Source organism: Tauraco erythrolophus, chromosome 5 (assembly GCF_009769465.1).
Source record: "Tauraco erythrolophus isolate bTauEry1 chromosome 5, bTauEry1.pri, whole genome shotgun sequence".
In the NCBI taxonomy this organism is placed as follows: Eukaryota; Metazoa; Chordata; class Aves; order Musophagiformes; family Musophagidae; genus Tauraco; species Tauraco erythrolophus.
In genome coordinates this window covers 70005077-70022811 of record NC_141469.1, presented here as the reverse complement: position 1 = coordinate 70022811, position 17735 = coordinate 70005077, and the positions used below count along the sequence as shown (strand labels likewise).

At 38.5% G+C, this 17735-nt stretch overlaps 1 protein-coding gene across 1 annotated transcript; it reads left to right on the top strand.

Moving 5' to 3' along the window:
- The first annotated feature begins 3604 nt into the window (after positions 1–3604).
- On the top strand, positions 3605–17483 carry RBM46 (RNA binding motif protein 46). Its single transcript, XM_009990772.2, has 4 exons — positions 3605–3755; positions 8424–8891; positions 10263–11036; positions 17437–17483. The coding sequence occupies exons 1-4, from the start codon at positions 3605–3607 to the stop codon at positions 17481–17483; spliced, it is 1440 nt and encodes a 479-aa protein (XP_009989074.1).
- Positions 17484–17735: the final 252 nt, after the last annotated feature.

Sequence of the window (17735 nt, the reverse complement as noted above, 5' to 3'; positions counted from 1 at the left end):
TGCACTACACTAAATGTCCCCTAAAGCACAAGCACACACCAGAGCATATCCTGAAGGCCCAAATACACCTTTTAAAAGCAGAAACAAGTCGAAAGATACAAAAAAATACCAGCCGGGCTCAGAAAAGCTAACAGTGAGCTTAACGCCTGCCCTCCTGGGAAGGAGGGAAGGAGGGAAGGAGGGAAGGAGGGAAGGAGGGAAGGAGGGAAGGAGGGAAGGAGGGAAGGAGGGAGGAGGGAAGGAGGGAAGGAGGGAAGGAGGGAAGGAGGGAAGGAGGGAAGGAGGGAAGGAGGGAAGGAGGGAAGGAGGGGCTGCGGGCCGTCGACAGACCCCCCCTCAGCGGCGGCGCTGCCACCGCCCTCAGGGCGTCACGCGGCACCCACCGCACGCGACGTTGCAACGGATTTCGCGGCCGCCCCGAGCCGGACAACACCACGCGCGGCCGCTTGCGTTCGCTCAACGGTCGCCTGTTTAAAAGAACTCGCCTCCTGGGCACCGCCCTTTGCCTTGCTATGATTGGCTGGTGTTGCCTGTCAATTATGCCCGTGCTCTCCCTAGCCGCCCGGTGATTGGCTAGGAGGGGTTAGAGCGAGGGAAAGCTGTGGCTGCGGGGTCCGCCGAGCGAGGTGGCTGGCGGCCCGCTGCGGTCCGCTCGCCCGCTGTGGCGCGGGGCTTTTAACGGGAGAGCCGCGCTGCGGCCTCGCTTCACCTGCCTGGGGACAGCAGCGAGTTCGGGCCCTTGCTGTGCTGTGGGGGAAGGAGAAGGCGGCGTGAGGGACGAGGGCGTGTGGAGAAGGGGCGGCGAGAAGGGGGGACGGCGGCCGCCCTCAGCGTGCGAGTCGGCGAGAGCAGCGCAGGGTATTTGTCTCTCTCCCCTCCTGCCCCACATGCTCGTCCTGCCGCCTCAGGTGGCGTTTTTGCCTTGGGGCCAGTCCGCAGTCCCACTTGCTTCCCTCTGCTGGTCTCCCACCCTAACTCCTCAGTGCTTCTTCCCGTTCTGGGGGTGCTGTGGGCAGCCTCAGCGACTTGCTCGGTCTTGATCTAGTGTCACTTTGCTGTTCTTACCGATAACGTTCTTCTTGGCTGGATGCTTGAACTCAAAGGCAAGACGAATTTACCCCAGCTTAGTTGTCTATTTGTGTACCTTGTGAGGCCTGAAACTGCAGAGGGATCCTGATTATGGAACCTCCATGCAGCTTGTAGGCTGTGAAACAGTACATGTAATTCACTTGCTGAAAGGAGATGGGGCACCATTTGTAACAGATAGGAGTCATGTTGTTAACTGCTCTTGTCTATCAGGGAGTTCTTTGTGCTCTCTGCTTCTTCCTTTCTGGAATCTCATTTTGGTGGAGCCAGTTGTTGTTTGGAGTTTAGCTTTTTAATGACCACTGATGGGTGTAATATAAACTTCTCCAGAGTGGTTACTTGCGTGGATTCCTGCCCCCAAAATGAATACCAACTTGATAGAAAAGATAAAATAGTTATGTCTCCACCAAAAGTCGTCTTTTTCTAGGATGGGAAAAAAAAATGCAGTTGGGTTTATTCTACCACTGTTCTAATTAAGGGATGCGTAGAGTCTGTTATAATGTCATATGAAGGCTGTTGTGAAAAGAATACACTGGGGAATAGTTTCATTATTACTTCAATTCAAAGCACATTTGAAATGACGGAGCTTTTGGGGAGAGGAAGTACACCTCTGGACAGTAATATCATTGCATAATGTGGCAGTGCAAGGGGCTTAATCATTCCATAAATACAATGTATAATCTTTTGAAAAACTTCAATTTATGCAAAACCATTTTAATTTGAGATACTAGGGTAGTTTTGAGTGTAATGCGTAAGTGAAAAATAAAAAGACTAACAACAATGGAGTTGGTTAATGTTTTGAGTATGGAGGCAAAAGCTTGCTTAGTGTGACTGGCGATCATCTGAAAACCTTTATGTATGAAGATGGGTGGGATGACATTTTGTACATTAACTACTATGTATGGCTCTTTTTACTGGTTCTTATTTATGCTAGTGGTAGGGAATTACATAGTCAACTGTCAGAATAAATAATCTGTGTAGGTAATGATGTTCATTTGGAAAATCAAGCTAAAAGTAATAGTTTAGTTAGTACAAAAGCAGCAGAAGTGACAAGCTGAGGAGGAGAAGGTGGCTTCATCTTCAGACTGTAGAAAAAGGATGCAATTGTAGCTGGGTTTGAACTCTTCTTCCCTCCCTTTCAGTGCAACAAGTTTGAGTTTGCTGTAGTGCTTGAGGTAAGTGGTTTCTTGGGACCTTGAGTGGTGGAAGTCTAATGAAGAGACAGTCACGTGAATGCTTCTGCGTTCTTTACTGTCCTTGTTTTTCTGTTTCTTTTATTCTCTGCTTTCCAGATACCCTATTAATTGAGACGTTAACTAGGAACCCTCATTGTTCAGCAAATAATAGTGTGTTGACAAGAAATTTAAGCTGGTTTTAACTGTTTCTCTTGGAAAAAATAAACTGTTGGTGTCTCAGGACATTATTTATTGGAGCCTGATCCTGAAGACAAAGCAAGATAAAAATATAAGGGACATTAAAGAACAAACAGGAGTTGTAGGTTATTTTTGTGGTGATCATTTTTTTTGGCAGTGTTTCTTTTGGAGAATGAATGGCGTAGCACTTGGACGTACCATTTGGGCAGAGGATTGAAGTGTTGAAGATTGTTTAAGTATTACAGACCTTAAGGCAGAAAATCTTGGGAGAAGAAGGTATAAATTGAGGAAAGAAAAAGAGGCAATGAAAAAAAAAACCTCTGACTTGAAAGTTAATTTTTTTAGAGACTTGACTAGTAAAGTTGGTAATTACCATATGGGTTCCTTGGTGTGATTGTACCCCATCACCTGGATGACAGAAACTTAAAAGCTGTTGTACGAGATCTTGGCATGTCAGGGAAATAGTGGATAGAGCAGCAACAACCATATTGATAAACTTTTTGGAGGTTATGAAAATGGATAAAGTCATGAAAATAAGGACCTGAGAAGTGGGATTATTGCAACATTTTAGTTTTGCCAGATAGTTCTGCCTAGTTCTATTATATATTGGTTTTAATTAAATTAATTTTGGTTTTGAATTCTTTATATTAATTAAGCATTATGTAATGGACTTAATGTATTTCTTCAGTATTTTTGTACTAAAATACAGGTTTAAAATCTTCAGTATTTCTGTAAAATGTAGTAATAAGAGAGTGGAATTGTCACTTTGAGTAGCATATAGGTCTCTACACAACAATGATAGCATGATTTATGAAAGTATTCATTATTCTACCTGAACGATAGCATACTTAGAAAATAATTGTGATACCACTTACAAAAGTTTGAATGTAGAATGCGTAGTTGCTGGTAAAAGTTCAGGATTATCACAGCCACAGAACAATATTTTGAAAGCAAATATATAGGTCATAGTAGTTGGATGGAGGATTGAAGCTTTACGCTAAACAAAGTCGCAGTATAGCGACAAGTGTAGCGGCAAGTATAGCGTAAGTTGTTTTTCTGTGCTTTGGTAGCTTCTGTATATGGAAAACAACTTAGAATTATCTGAATTGAAATATCTACAATGTTCTGTTGAAGCTATTGCAGATATGCATGAGGAAAATAAAGCTGCAGCAAATGGATGTGGAAAAGTCCGAAGTGGCACCCAAAATGAGGCTGCTTTACTGGCCCTGATAGAGAAGACTGGATACAGTATGATTCAAGAAAACGGTCAAAGAAGATTTGGTGGTCCTCCACCAGGTAAGCGTTTCTTTTGAGATTACGAAGTTTATTTTCTGTAAGGAGAGCTATACCGGATCAGACTGTCAGAAAGTTTGAGTAGCTCCATGTCCTGTATCTTGTCAGTGACCAGTACTGGATGCTTAAGGAAAGAGCGTAAGAAACACAGTGCTTACAGGGTCCTGATATGTATTTTCCAGCAGTTTAAGATCTCTTGCGATAGACTATGTTGAACGTTTACCCTTGGTGGATTTAAGAAGTCACAGCTTTAAAAGCAGCTCAAGTTGACAGGTAGCAAAACAAATGCTGAGCTGAAAATACTGAGTGTGTTCCATATGACTGAGAACACGCTTGAAAACTTTTAGTAACACAGAAGGCTAAAACATGTTGGTGAGAGCAGACATAACTGACTTTATTTCTTGTCTTGCCACTTGTATTGGCCAAAGCAATTTTTTATACAAACCTCTGTTCTGAGATAGCACCAGTGAAGGTAATCTAACTCATTTTGTTTTCAGAGTTGAATAATCTATTCTCCATATCTAACATAACCTACCCACCCCACCTTCCTCAAACGTTCGTTCTGAGAAGAAAAATTTATAAATGCTGAGCTTGTGGATATTTTATCATTCATTGGATGTATTTTTAACAGTGAAGTACAACGGTCAGAGTTTAGTATTTGTGTGTTATTGTTCTTTCACTTAATACACTGGAAAATAGAAATTGTTGCGTATATATCCATGTGTAAACAGAAAATAAGAGTTGGTAAAAATCCCAGAGAAGAAACAGATTGTGTTGATGTTATAAAAACTACAGTCATCTTCTTGGTTAATTTATGGTGGTTTGGGATTTATTGTCATGGTGCAAATAGGAGACTTAATGTACTTGAACTGGGAAACTACTGCTGAAGAAATAACGAAGAGTTATTTAGAGAAATAACGAAATATTCAAGAGTTAAATTTTATGTTGTTTTTTTTTCCCTACCAAAATATCTTTTTGTTTCTCAAGAATACGTTAAGAAAATAAGTGGCTTCTAGGTCATTTGGTTTGAACTTTTGTGTATCTTACACATTTACTGTCTGCTCAGTTACTATTGTGTTGAGCCTGATGACTTTTTTGGCTAAGATACATTTTCAGAGAAGTGTCTGCATTTGATTTTGATAACTCCAAAAGGTTGGATTTGCCTACTCCTATGCTTAGCTTGTTAAAATGATTAGTGTCTTTCCTGCTGAATTTGGGCTTTATTTCCAGTCTGAAATAGTTTTTTCCTATTTTCTTGGTTAAATACCTAGTATCTGTAATTCTCCATAATAATGCTGTGTCAGTTACCGTTATCTTAATGTTTCTTGTTATTCTGACGCAATGAATCAAATGCCTTAAATCTTTATGAAGCATTTGTTTTATTTTGAATAATTTTTCCAGTGTTGTTGTTGACATCAGCAATGTACAAGAATTTTGCTGTTAGTCCTGGTTGTATCACATGGAGTACAGTAACTCTTATTCGAGTCAGATTATGCACTTAAACAAGCAGAAAGAAGGAAAATTCTTTGTGCTGCTGTTTCAGTTCGTTCTCGCTTGTGGCCTGTGGTCCCGTATCTCTGTGTAAGCATGAACTGTATTGCTCATTGCTATATGTAGTGTAAGATACAGCTGCATCAAAATTACTTCTCTTTGGAAGTTTTTCCTGTCTGAAATTGTGTATGTACTTTTACTAGCCTATGTAAAATAGCCAAAGGTAGCCTTGTGAAATTATTTTGAAAATGGCACTGGAAAAAAGCCTGCAGGGCATCACTGACTACTTCCTGAGGGCTCAGCCTGTTCTTAAATTATTTAATACACTTTTTTACATTATAATTACAATTTTTGATTATAGCATTAGGCAGCATTAGGTGTATTTGTTTGACAAAGTTACTTTTATTGATGAAATTTGTTAATCTTTTCTGAAACTAGATGTATTTGACAAGGTATATCTTCCATAAATCTGTTCATTGACATTAATTATATACCTCTTCTTTAAATCTTCATGTATTTTCATATGTGCTTAGGCTGGAAATTACCCTGAGTTACTATGTATGATTTTCTAGGCCAGATGAGGCTTGAATGTTTGAGATGGCTTGTAAGAAATTACAATAAGTGTTTGTAAATGAAGAGTTCCACTGTGAATTTGCTTGTTTAAGATGTGGTTTCTATAAGCCTGTGTTGCTGCCAAAGGAGATTGTCTGTCAGCTCTGTTTCCTGTTACCATCTTGTTTATCTGACTGGCACATTATCTAGAGCAAGCAGCTGATCTGGCTCAAAATTACCCTGAGAAATTACTATTTTTTTTTTTTTTCTACCTCAGTTGCCAGCAGCAGCACAGTTCTGGTTCAGCTTATGTCACTCATGGAAAGTGTATCTGTAGAGTGTTTTGGGGGGGGGAAGTTAAGAAAGTGCATTTCCATTGCTTTGCTTGGGTCCTCTGCTTAGATTGCTGCAGACATAAGGATGTCATTAGGTATGTAAGTCATTAGGATTACATGGAAGAAAATTAGAGATGGCATGGATCTCGATAACAGTGGGAGGATTAGAACTGTAATGTTGATTGGTTTGATTACTTGAACTGCTGCAAAAAAAAGGAATCTGTCTGTGGTCCAGTGATGAATCAAGTACCCAGTCAAGGAAACTCTCTGGTCAGTTGGTAACTACTTGAGGAGCAGTGCTTTTGATTAACCGTTTCCCTGTTTGCACTGTTACATACATGTCGCTCTTTGGAAAATGTGGCACAGACGAGGTTTTCTTGAAGTCGGGAGTTGTAACTTACTCCCAGTTGGCAGTAATGTGCTGTAGTGCTAAGTTAGTACGTGGCTTTAAAATTAGAAGGGAGGCTTTTTGAATGATAGATAGCTTTTACTTAGTGAGAATCACTGTTTAATCTGTTACCAAGCTGAGGATGACAGTAAAAGTTTGTCTAGTTAATAAATGAGCATTGTTGTTTACTTTCATGATTTACCTACACAATGAAGGATAGCCTCCTCCCTTTTTTCCTGATTAAGGTGTGCATTTGCTTTTATCTTTGGAGCTCCTAAATGGTGTGCTGTTGGTTGTGCTTTTTCATGTGGACTGGTGTGATATGAGTGATGGCAGTACTAGCTTACTAGCTTGCAAACTGTGTTACTTGCCATGTCCTGTGTTACTTGCCACTGATGACCTCAGCTGAAGTGGTCGTGTTTATAAAGCCGAAAATTATAAAGGTGTTGAATGCTGCGTGGAACAGAACCAGACTTTTTCCTGGATAAGCCATGGCAGCATGGCTCCAAATGCATATGGAATGATGCCTTGGTAGCTTCCCTGTGTACCATGTAGTTCTTAGTGTACATCTTATAGATGAAAACTTATTCTGTGAGAATGCTAAAATTTCCGAATTCTGTTAAAAATTTTTTCCACAAGTAAATTAATGTGCTCCTTGATAATACTTAAACAAAGGAAAAAGTTTTTAGTTAATTACAAAATCAACTAAATATAATTTATTCTGAACTTCAAGCCAAAGTAAAATATTCAGTCATCTTCCTGTTTTAACTTGTCAACAGTAATCTTTTTTCAGCTTGCCTCCTTATGCTTTGTCATTTCATACTAGTACTGACTTACCAAATTTTGTGCTTTTTTTTCCTACCAGCTCTGTACTCCTTGCTTTCTCTCCTGCTTTTATGATTTAACTATTTGTCTGCCTTGAAACTTCTGCCAGATTTGCCTAATTTATTAAAAAAAACCAACCAAAACCAAACAAAAAATCAACCAAACTTTTTTTTTTTAAATGCCTATTTTGGGAAAATGGAGTACCATATTTGCAAACCATAACCCCATATATTTAAATGTATATGTGTGTATTACATTATCTGTTTAACATACCTTTCAGTGTTTATGGCAGAGATATGAAAGAGTGTATGAATTTCCTTGGCTTAAGGAAAGACGCATAGATGTTCTTGTAACTTTCAGATGTGAACTAGGGACTTAACTTGTTCTGTGGATTTGGTTTTTTTTTTAAAATTTTCCTACCGTCCAGTTCCAGCCTGTGAAACTGTGGCCTGTTTTAGAGGAAAAATGTTCAGTCTATTTTTGACTGTTGAAGAAAGATGTTTCCATATCCTGCTTTCCGTAGTGAGTCCGATTTTAGTAGATGAATGGAGAAGGTGGAAGCAAAATGTTTGGACCTTTTGAATGATGTCAAGGAAGAAAAAAAAGTAGTGCACTAGAGACCCTGACCAGAATTTCTTAGAATGTGGGCAAGAAGTGCAGAGAAACATTGGCAACTTCAAAATGTTAGAGTAGAAAATATAACTTAAGTTCTTTCTCAGTTAACACCTATCAGTTGTAGTAATAACTGACATAATTTTAAGGGGCAAAAAATGTTTGAAATGTGAACTCTTTCAGGAAACCTATCAGTGTTTTAAGTAATGCGAGGTTCAGTGAATTGTCACACAGATTCCAGTGAGAAAAAACAGAAGATGGAATTAAAAGAAACAGAATTGTGGGCATATGGCATTTTTTTTATTTAAAAACAAAACAAAACAAAAATAAGAATTGAATAATGGATAGGAATATGCTGGTTTTAAATTGAGACTAAAAATAAATAACTCCCACCTCCAAATTATGGAGAGTGGAAGTGTGCCTGTCTGGCATTTGTACTAAGAATGTTGTTGGACACTTTATTTCAAGGTTGGGAAGGTCCTCCACCACCTCGTGGCTGTGAAGTTTTTGTGGGTAAGATTCCTCGTGATATGTATGAAGATGAATTAGTTCCTGTTTTCGAGAGAGCTGGGAAGATCTATGAGCTCAGACTGATGATGGAATTCAGCGGTGAGAATCGAGGCTATGCTTTTGTGATGTACACTACTAAAGAGGAAGCCCAGCTCGCCATCAAGATTCTTAATAATTATGAAGTTCGTCCAGGGAAATTCATTGGTGTCTGCGTAAGCTTGGACAACTGCAGACTATTTATTGGAGCAATTCCAAAAGTAAAGAAGAAAGAAGAAATACTGAATGAAATGAAAAAAGTTACAGAAGGAGTGGTGGATGTCATTGTTTATCCAAATGCCACTGACAAAACTAAAAACCGTGGCTTTGCTTTTGTAGAATATGAATCTCACAGAGCAGCTGCGATGGCTAGACGGCGGCTAATCCCAGGTAAACCTATGTGTAATTAAACTGAGTTTTTGGAGGAGTGTTTTTCTCCATTTACGGGGAGTGGGGTGGTTGGTCATCCCTGTTTTCCTTTCTTTAAGGTATTTTGAGTTACAGGATTGTCATAGTGCCTTTCAGCTAAAGAGGATTCTTTTTCTTTTTGGTTCCTGAGTCAGAGGTTTTTTTGTTTGGTTGTATTTTTTTGTTTTATTTGATTTTTAAAGAAGCTGAAATTTAAGCAGTTCTGAGAATGAAAGAACAGACATCTGTTTTGTAACAGATGTAATTTACACCAAGATATGTATTGTCTTGGGCACGCATCCAATTTTCATTTGCATGCACTAGTCTCTGCATATGAATTCTCTTAAAGCTGATCTTAAAAAATATAATGCTTGGAATGTATCCCTTATTTTCTTTGAGTGTCATGAGTGATGTTATTGATGTTTCATATTTTAAAAATGTTTGAAACTAGGTCTTTAATCTTTTACTAGAAAACATTTTTAAGCATTGAACAAGTAGAAGACGACTTTTTCTTTGCACTATATTGTATATGTTTTGAGGCACAGTAGCAGGGATTAAATATACTGAAAGAGGAGGGAATAGGTAAAGGTACAGGTAAAGGGAAATTCTAGAAGAGAAGTTAAATAGGGAGGAAATGAAACAATATAGTTGGAGAAGCAAAGTCATTAAAGCAGATAGTACAGCCTTGGCCTTGCTGAAATGAATGACAAAACTCCTGGTACTTATTAAGGCTAAGAAGGAGGCAAGACTCATGTTAATTGCTGAGAGAATGTTCAGAAGGAGTGTTACCTGAGACTGACATACTTGCCAAGTAATGGGAGAAATATGGCCAGATCACTGAACGTAAAACTGGTTGTGCGATATGCAGAATGTTGGCTCGAAATGAGTGACATGGTGGGGGTTGTTTTAATGTATGGTTTTCATGTCTGCTGTGACATAGAGTAAGGCTTGTGCTAGTGCATATACATTTAGATGACTTTTTCCAGGTGTTAACCTTACTATTTAAAGTGGTAATATTATTAAAGAGTCTGTGTTTACTAACTAGTCAAATAATAAGTTGCATATATAAAGCAATGATATGCCTGTCACAAAATCACAGCATCTGTTTTGACAGCTTATGGTGCTTAATTGACCAACAGGGTACAGTTAGAACACTTTGAATTTTTGCAGAGTCTTATTTTCCTTAATAATTCCAAGTAGCAATATTTTACATACTTCACTTTAGTAGATGCAGGCAACACAAAACAGTTTCATGTGGCATGCATCAGGTTTGCTTTTTGTAGAGGTAATTGGTAAGAATGATTTCGTTTTCCTTTCCATATTTCTCATTGATGTAATGCTTTTTTACTGTAGGAACATTCCAGCTCTGGGGTCATACTGTTCAAGTAAACTGGGCAGACCCTGAGAAAGAGGTTGATGAAGAAACAATGCAGAGAGTTAAAGTATTATATGTAAGAAATTTAATGATATCTACTACAGAGGACACAATTAAAGCTGAATTCAGCAAGTTCAAGCCAGGAATAGTTGAACGTGTAAAGAAGCTGAGAGACTATGCTTTTGTTCATTTTTTCCACCGAGAAGATGCAATTGCTGCTATGTCTGTAATGAATGGAAAGTGCATTGATGGAGCTAGTATTGAAGTGACACTGGCAAAGCCAGTTAACAGAGAAGGTACTTGGAAGCAACCTCAGATAGGTCCCAGTTCTGAAAATCTCTTAGGGTTTCCTAAAAAAGATGATAGTCATCAAAAATCCTTAGGGAAACCAGCAAGTCTTTCAGTTCGTCTTAATCGTCAGCACAGTCCAAGCCCTCCTGAAGTTGAAAGATGCACATACCCGTTTTTTCCAGGAATAAAGCTTACTCCAATTAGCATGTATTCTTTAAAATCCAGTCACTTCAGTTCTGCAGCAATGCATCTGGATTATTTTTGCAATAAAAATAACTGGGCACCACCAGAATACTACTTGCATTCAACCACAAGTCAGGACGGGAAGGTACTGTTGGTGTACAAGGTGGTTATTCGTAGTATTGCAGATGGTTCCCAGAGTTGTTTCATGCCAGACAAACTCTGTGCGACAGTAGAAGGTGCAAAGGAATTGGCAGCGCAGTTCACGCTTCTGCATCTCGGTAAGCATACATGCTTTCAATTAGTTCTTAAGAACTGAAGCTAGAAAGTTACTTTGAAATTATTTCGTGTGTATCTCGGCTTGTGTGTGTATCTTTACATAAAATATAGTTAGTCTACAGAAGAATTGTTTGTTGTATAGTCAACTGAGTCTGAACCATCAGATGAGAGCACTGAAGAAACACTGTAAATATCTATTCAGTGCAATTTTAGGGTAATATTTGCTTTTATTTATCTACCATAATGATTTATAAGGAGGAGCTAGATGACCTGTTAAGTGACTTAAGTATAAGGTCATCTGTGTGATGATTATGATGCTCAAAATGTCTTTGAAAGGCTGTCTGTGTTCTTGATTTATTATCAGTAGATAGATCAGAAACAGAAGTGGTAGATCCATATTCAGATGAATAAGTAGGTTTGGGAAGCTTTTTGGATTCCTCTTGATAGACATTCTTAAGGCTATAGCAGAGTATCATTACATGCCTCTACATGTATTGTCTTTGGGTAAAGAGTGCTGTCATCTAGTGTTCTTTTTTTTTTTTTAGCAAGAAAATGGGAGAAAATAGGAATACAGTTATTCTTAATTGCTTTCTAAGTCTAGCATCTTCATTTAAGTATATTCTATTTCTTAAAATTAGAATGCAGCTACTAGAGAAGGGAAGTTTTTATGTTACAAACCTGTGGTAAAATCTCTTCTTTTCCTAACTAAGAAGACAGATCACTGCGGTTCTGACAGTTATCCCTGTTGCTCTATGAAGTGAAATATGTAACACTTTTGCCATATTCTTCCTGCCAGGATTTTTCAGAACATTGAGCATACAGCATTCAGAACACAGAACTGATTTCTAGTGCTGAGCTGTTCCATTAGTAGTTGTAGTCATCATCTGATCAACCTTTATCCTCAAAGAAATCAGAATTTTGACTCTTCAGTACTCAGATTTGAAGGCTGTTACAGAGCCCTACCGTAATGGTTTGAAAATGCCTCATACTTCCAGGCAAAGCCTTATATAATTTATTCCACTTGTTCTTTTGAACAGTTCCTTTTCTGCTTAGTTAGCTCTTTTTCTCTTTCTGGCCCTTACGTCCTGGTACATTTGAAGATGAAATAGGACTGATCTTTATAATTTTGCAAGTGTTATGAACCATCATGTAATTTCTCTGATCTGCCAAGTAATGTTCTTGTGTATTTGTTGCATGTTTTCTTTCAGCGTGACTAGATCAGTAGATGCTGTATCATGAAATGAATTCTGACTAGTCTTTTGTAGAAAAACATAAATACATTTCTGTCATTAGAAAAAAATGTTCCTAATGAGTCCTAGAGTCAGAGGTTTGGTTTTTTTCTTTTTTTTTTTTCCTTTCTCTGTAGAATTATTTATGTGAAGAATTTCACTGGAGGTGGTAGGCTTGTTCAGATAATACAAACTAGTTTCTTGCTAGTTTCTTGTCTAATTCTGTGTATAAAGTTGGGGATTTTTTGGGTTGTGGGTGTTCTGTTTGTTTGGGGTTTTTTTTGGTTGGTTTGTTGGGTTTGTTTGGTTTTTTTTCATTCAGATTTGGAGCAGTGCCAGAGTGGTTTGGGAGGGCCGTGTTTGGTTTTGGAGTGGTGGTAGGCAAGTTCTTTCCATGTTTCTTATAATATCTGAGAAGTTCAAACAGGTTGTGCTTCAATTACTGTTATTTCCATTTATTGATAGACTGTTGTGTTTTTTTCATATTCTAGTTAGAATATCAGCCTTCTTAAGCCATGGACTTCCAAGGTTGAAAGGAGTGGCATTCTGTGTTGATAGTACCTGCTGCATGTGGGCCAGGCAGTGTCTGAGGCATTAGACTTGGTGATCCTGTGTAGTGCAGCCCTGAACAGAAGCACCATGAGATTGTACAATACAGTAAATAATCCTTTTCTGATTAGCTGTGCGTGCACACGGGGCCCAGGACTGCATTCACAAGATTTAAAGCTGAGTTCTGCTTTAGGAGTGGAGGAGGAGAAATGAGAACAGATAGAGAAGTGTTTATTAAAATGCTTTTACTTAATAATTTTGGCCCAGTGAAACAAAATTTTCAAGGAAATGGAAGCAGAAGTAGTAACTTGTCCTGGTTTTAGCTTGGACAGAGTTAGCTCTTCTTTTTAGCAGCTAGAAGAGCTCCATGTTTTGGTTTACTCAGAGGCTCGCTCTGAGAAGAACGCTGACAGCACACTGATGTTTGTAGTTGGCACTGAGGTCTCAAGGACTTTTCAGCTGCCGTGTTCTTGCCAGTGTGCAGGAGCACAACAGGATAAGGGGGGAGCATGGCCAGGACAAGGGGTCCATGACTGTCCTTGCGATTTGTACTTGGACTTAAGATTGAGGGCCAGACTGGCCAATTAGTATTCCATATCATGCAGCGTCATGCCCAGTATAAAAGTGAGGGTCAGCCGGAAAGAAGGGCTTTTGCCGTTCTGGGACTCTCACTTTCGGACTCTCAGAGTGCTTTCTCTCTCGCTCTCTATTTTGGGCCTCCCGTTCATATGGAATTGCGGTATCGGGATTTATCTGTTTCGGGATCATTAGTTCGGGACGAGACGGGCCTCCATCAAGGGGTGGTGAGCAATTACACTGTACATCACTCGTTTGTATGTATTTAGAATCATAGAATGGTTAGGGCTGGAAGGGACCTTCAAAGGTCATCTAGTCCAACCCCCCTGCAAGGAACAGGGACATCTCCAACTAGATCAGGTTGCTCAGGGCCTCATCCAACCTGGCCTTGAACGTCTCCAGGGATGGAGCATCCACCACCTCTCTGGGCAACCTGTTCCTGTGTTCTACAACTCTCATGGTAAAAAATTTTTTTCTAATATCCAATCTGAATCTACCTCCCTCTATTTTAAAACCATTACCCCTTGTCCTATCACAACAGGCCCTCCTGAACAGCCTCTCCCTATCTTTCTTGTACATATCCGTACATATATATATTGGTAGCAGTACTAGTAAATTGTTCTTATCTCAACCCACGGGTCTCTTTTCTTTTTCTTCTTTGATTCTCTCCCTCATCCCTGGGGGTGGGGGAGTGAGCAACTGTGTAGGGTTTGGTTGCTGGAGCAGCCTAACCCACAACTTAACTGAAAGGTTAAGTGGAGTCCTGTGTTAGTGATGACTGCTGCTGTTCCTGAGAAATGCTTTAAGAAAGACTTTTCTGTTTCCTTCTAGTCTCCTCTCCCTGTCCACGCCCCCACTCCCCCTTTTATTTTTTTTCTTGTTTTTTCCCCTCACCCATTCTAGTTTTGGTGGATTGTAAAAGCTACTTCTGATAGCAAAGTGTTAAAATAGTGTTGCCATCTTTCTCTCACTCATACTGCTACTAGGTGCTTGTTCTGGAAGTCTCTTGATACTTAGGCTGTGGTAAGATTTTTCTTCTGGATGAATTTGTTGCAAACTTACTGCAGGCTTGACTATGATGCCTTTTTTTGCAATGCACGACTGAGATGTAAACCATCTTTTTCTTCTTGCTTAGAATCTTGCTTGTCCTTGGTTCTGATTTTGCATGCCGAAAAGGTCTTGGAGGAAGAAGAATCTCCAAAACGCAGAGCCTTACACATTATTGCCACTTTAGCAGTGCTATGTTTGGTTTGCATTAGTAGGTCACCTGCAGAAGGTGATACTTTTCAGATGGTCAAAGTGATGAGAATTATTTGAGAATATTATGAGAATAATGACCATTATTCAGATGGTCAAATTGATGAGATGTAATAAAATCAAATTTTACTGGTTGAGTGACCATTTTTTTTTCTAGCTATGAAAATTAGGGCCATACCTTTATAATTTGTGTGATCCTGACCACAAAGGATAAAAAGGATTATTAAACTCAAAATAGTGGTGTAATGCTCTCCTTATTTAAAGAAAAACTAAGACAGCTTCAGGTTCTGTGCTTGACCATGTATACCTGCCCATTTTGTGGCTTACAGATAGCATTATATAAAGATAATATTTTCTCTCCTATGCTTCTTCAGGAAAGAATCACCAGAACAATTAAAAAAAAAATAGACTAAGAATGATTATTAACAGCTGTGGTCAAACCCAGAATGCAAACACGTTTAAAAAAAATGAAGAAAATATGTGTTGAGATTTTTATCTCTTCCATTAGAGTTACTAGTGCTATAGGGAAAACATTTCAAGGTGAATTTATATTAACAGTATTTTAAAGCTTTTTAGCACTTCAGTGTGCATTAGGATCACAATTAATGTGAATTCTTAGCAGAATTTGCAAATCCTAGGTTTGGTTTTTAAAAACTGTCCACCTAATGGCCTAGTGCTAGTAATGCTGCCTTGTTTTCTTCGAACTATGAAACTTTTTTCTTTTGATGGCCTCTGTGCATTCTTGTTTCTGAAGATTTGGCCCTGCACAGAGGACGCAGAGCTGTATTTGAAAGCAAACATACATGGCTGACTCTTGAAAGATGCATGTCTCATGCTGATAAAAACTCTTTTTGACGTTGGCATTGTCATACTGAAACATAGCCCTAAGTTGTCTAGAAATATGATTTATTTTCCCTGTCTAATCCACAGAAGTTGCTTTTTGTTCCAACTTGATGTATACACTGTATTGAAAGAAACATCTGAATCTAAAGAAGAGTCACTAGATGTGACAGAGGATCCCTCCTCACTGAAGTGTCTGTTGTGTGGTTTAGCACGTTGAACGATGCCACATGGCTGTGTGTGTTTGGTGTATTTTTTTGTTGTTCTGTTAGTTTTTTTTATAAGTAGAAGAGATTTTGAGAACAATCTGAGTGTGTTTCTTCTTGGAAGCAACTTACTATAAGCTTGAGTGTACAAAGATGACACAGGGAGTAATTTGTTCTGGTAAGTAACTTCCCTTGGAGGAATTTCATTTTTCTGCTCACTTTGTTTTTGATGATGTGTACAGGTTTGTGTTTGTGGTTTTTTTGGTTTTTTTATTTTTTTTTTTTTTTTGTTTTTTTTTGTTTGTTTTTTTTTTTTTTTAAAGCATATAAGCAGACTAAGGTAAGTGAATGAGAAGGGACTGCTTTGATAGAATTTTAAAATTGGACTGTTATGGTTAATAATCTCAAAGCACTGTGCTGGCTTTTTTTTGGTGATACATATTTCTGTATTTACTTTCACTTAACAGAATACTTGATTGTTACTGCATACAGTAGTCCTGAACAGACAGCAGTACAACAGTTAACCACTTGGTGTCACCTGAATATTTTGAAAATGATGCTTGGAGAAAACACAGAAAGCTATGATTTCACCTGTAAGATGAATAAACTATATTTTAATGTTAATAGATAAATCATGAACAGATCAAGAGAATGAAAAAACTGGGGCCTGTTTAAATTTATGGAAATTACGCATCTGGATGTCCATTTGTGACAAGGGGAGCAGAGCTCCATGTTGAAGTTCCAGAAGGTGAATGGAGAGGGGGAGCAACAGAATAGGATAAAGTCTGAATGCCCCATAGAAGACATTAATACTTTTTCCATTAATTTGAACTTCATTTCACCCTTTGTAGCAAAGGCTGAGTCCTGAAGAGTTCTTTCCCTACTGAGTTAGACTTAAGGGTGATGGGGAAGAAGGGAAGAAGTTTCAGTAGTTTCCTCAGTTTCAGGGATATGCCAGGCTTTAGACATGTATTCCATGATAGGGTATTCTTTGTTCATTCAGACATGCTATTTCATGTGGCATCTCACTGAGACACAATTTAAGAAATTAATTTTTAGGTAGAAGGGAGTATTTAAAAGTATTTAACAAAGTATTTAAAAGAAAAATAAACTGATGAGTCTTAGAATCGAGGAAAAGCATTTTAATAACTAACTGTAGCATGTAAATAACAGTTTAATTCCAGTTCACCACATAGAATGTGTATATTAAATGGTACTGAAATGGGTGGAGCAAGCATTATATCTTATTATTGTGAATTCACTTGTTTAAGCTTCTTAAATACTGTATGCAGTAGCAATTTACAAGTCAGAGGTAAAACATGTATAGGCTAGTTCAAGAGTCTGCTCAGCATCTGGGTCTCGGAACAAACGTATCAGTAGGCTGTTGTCCTAGATTTTGGACACTAAACTTCAAGTGAAATGTTTTTATTTTACTGTTTCTTGCAGGAATTTTCTTTACTTCAACATTGTCTTGGTTTGTTTTATCAAAATTAACTATATTGCTGTTGGAACAAGCAACAGCCTGGTACAAAATGTAAGATATTTAAAAAAAAATACAGAAATTGCTGGGTTTGTTTAGCAAATACAGATGATAAGTGGTGATTAGTGATTTGTTTGTTGTTTGTTTTGTTTTTTACTGATTTTTAGAAAGGCTCCGAATGTAGTATAAGATGTTGCTTAACACTATGAATTTAGATGTCTTAAATATTTGTCAGATTACTTACATGTAATGGTTTTTATCACAGCCCCTGAGCAAGCATATATAACTTTGCTGTCCCTGAATGCAGCATAGTGGAATAGTAGAGGTGAGTGAATCTCCTGGGATTGTATTTGGTGCAGGTTTTTACCCCCTCATAGACATTGTCTTAGCAGCACTGTTTGGGCTTTTGTTAGAGAAACTGGTCTCAAGGTTATTTCCCCACATACATAACTCCAAGAAGGCTTGCAGAGATATTCTGTGCAGGTTTTTTTTTTCCCAGAGGAGACCATAGCTCTACGGCTGTAGATCTGCTGATGGATCACCCAGTCTGATGTTCACATGAAT

What these genes read in the sequence shown, in the direction of transcription:
- RBM46 (XM_009990772.2), top strand. Translation starts at nt 3,605, where the DNA reads ATGCATGAGGAAAATAAAGCTGCAGCAAATGGATGTGGAAAAGTCCGA. An exon ending in ATTTGGTGGTCCTCCACCAG is followed by an intron (nt 3,756 to 8,423) that starts GTAAGCGTTTCT and finishes CTTTATTTCAAG; the next exon opens with GTTGGGAAGGTCCTCCACCA. An exon ending in GTTCACGCTTCTGCATCTCG is followed by an intron (nt 11,037 to 17,436) that starts GTAAGCATACAT and finishes TTTTTATCACAG; the next exon opens with CCCCTGAGCAAGCATATATA.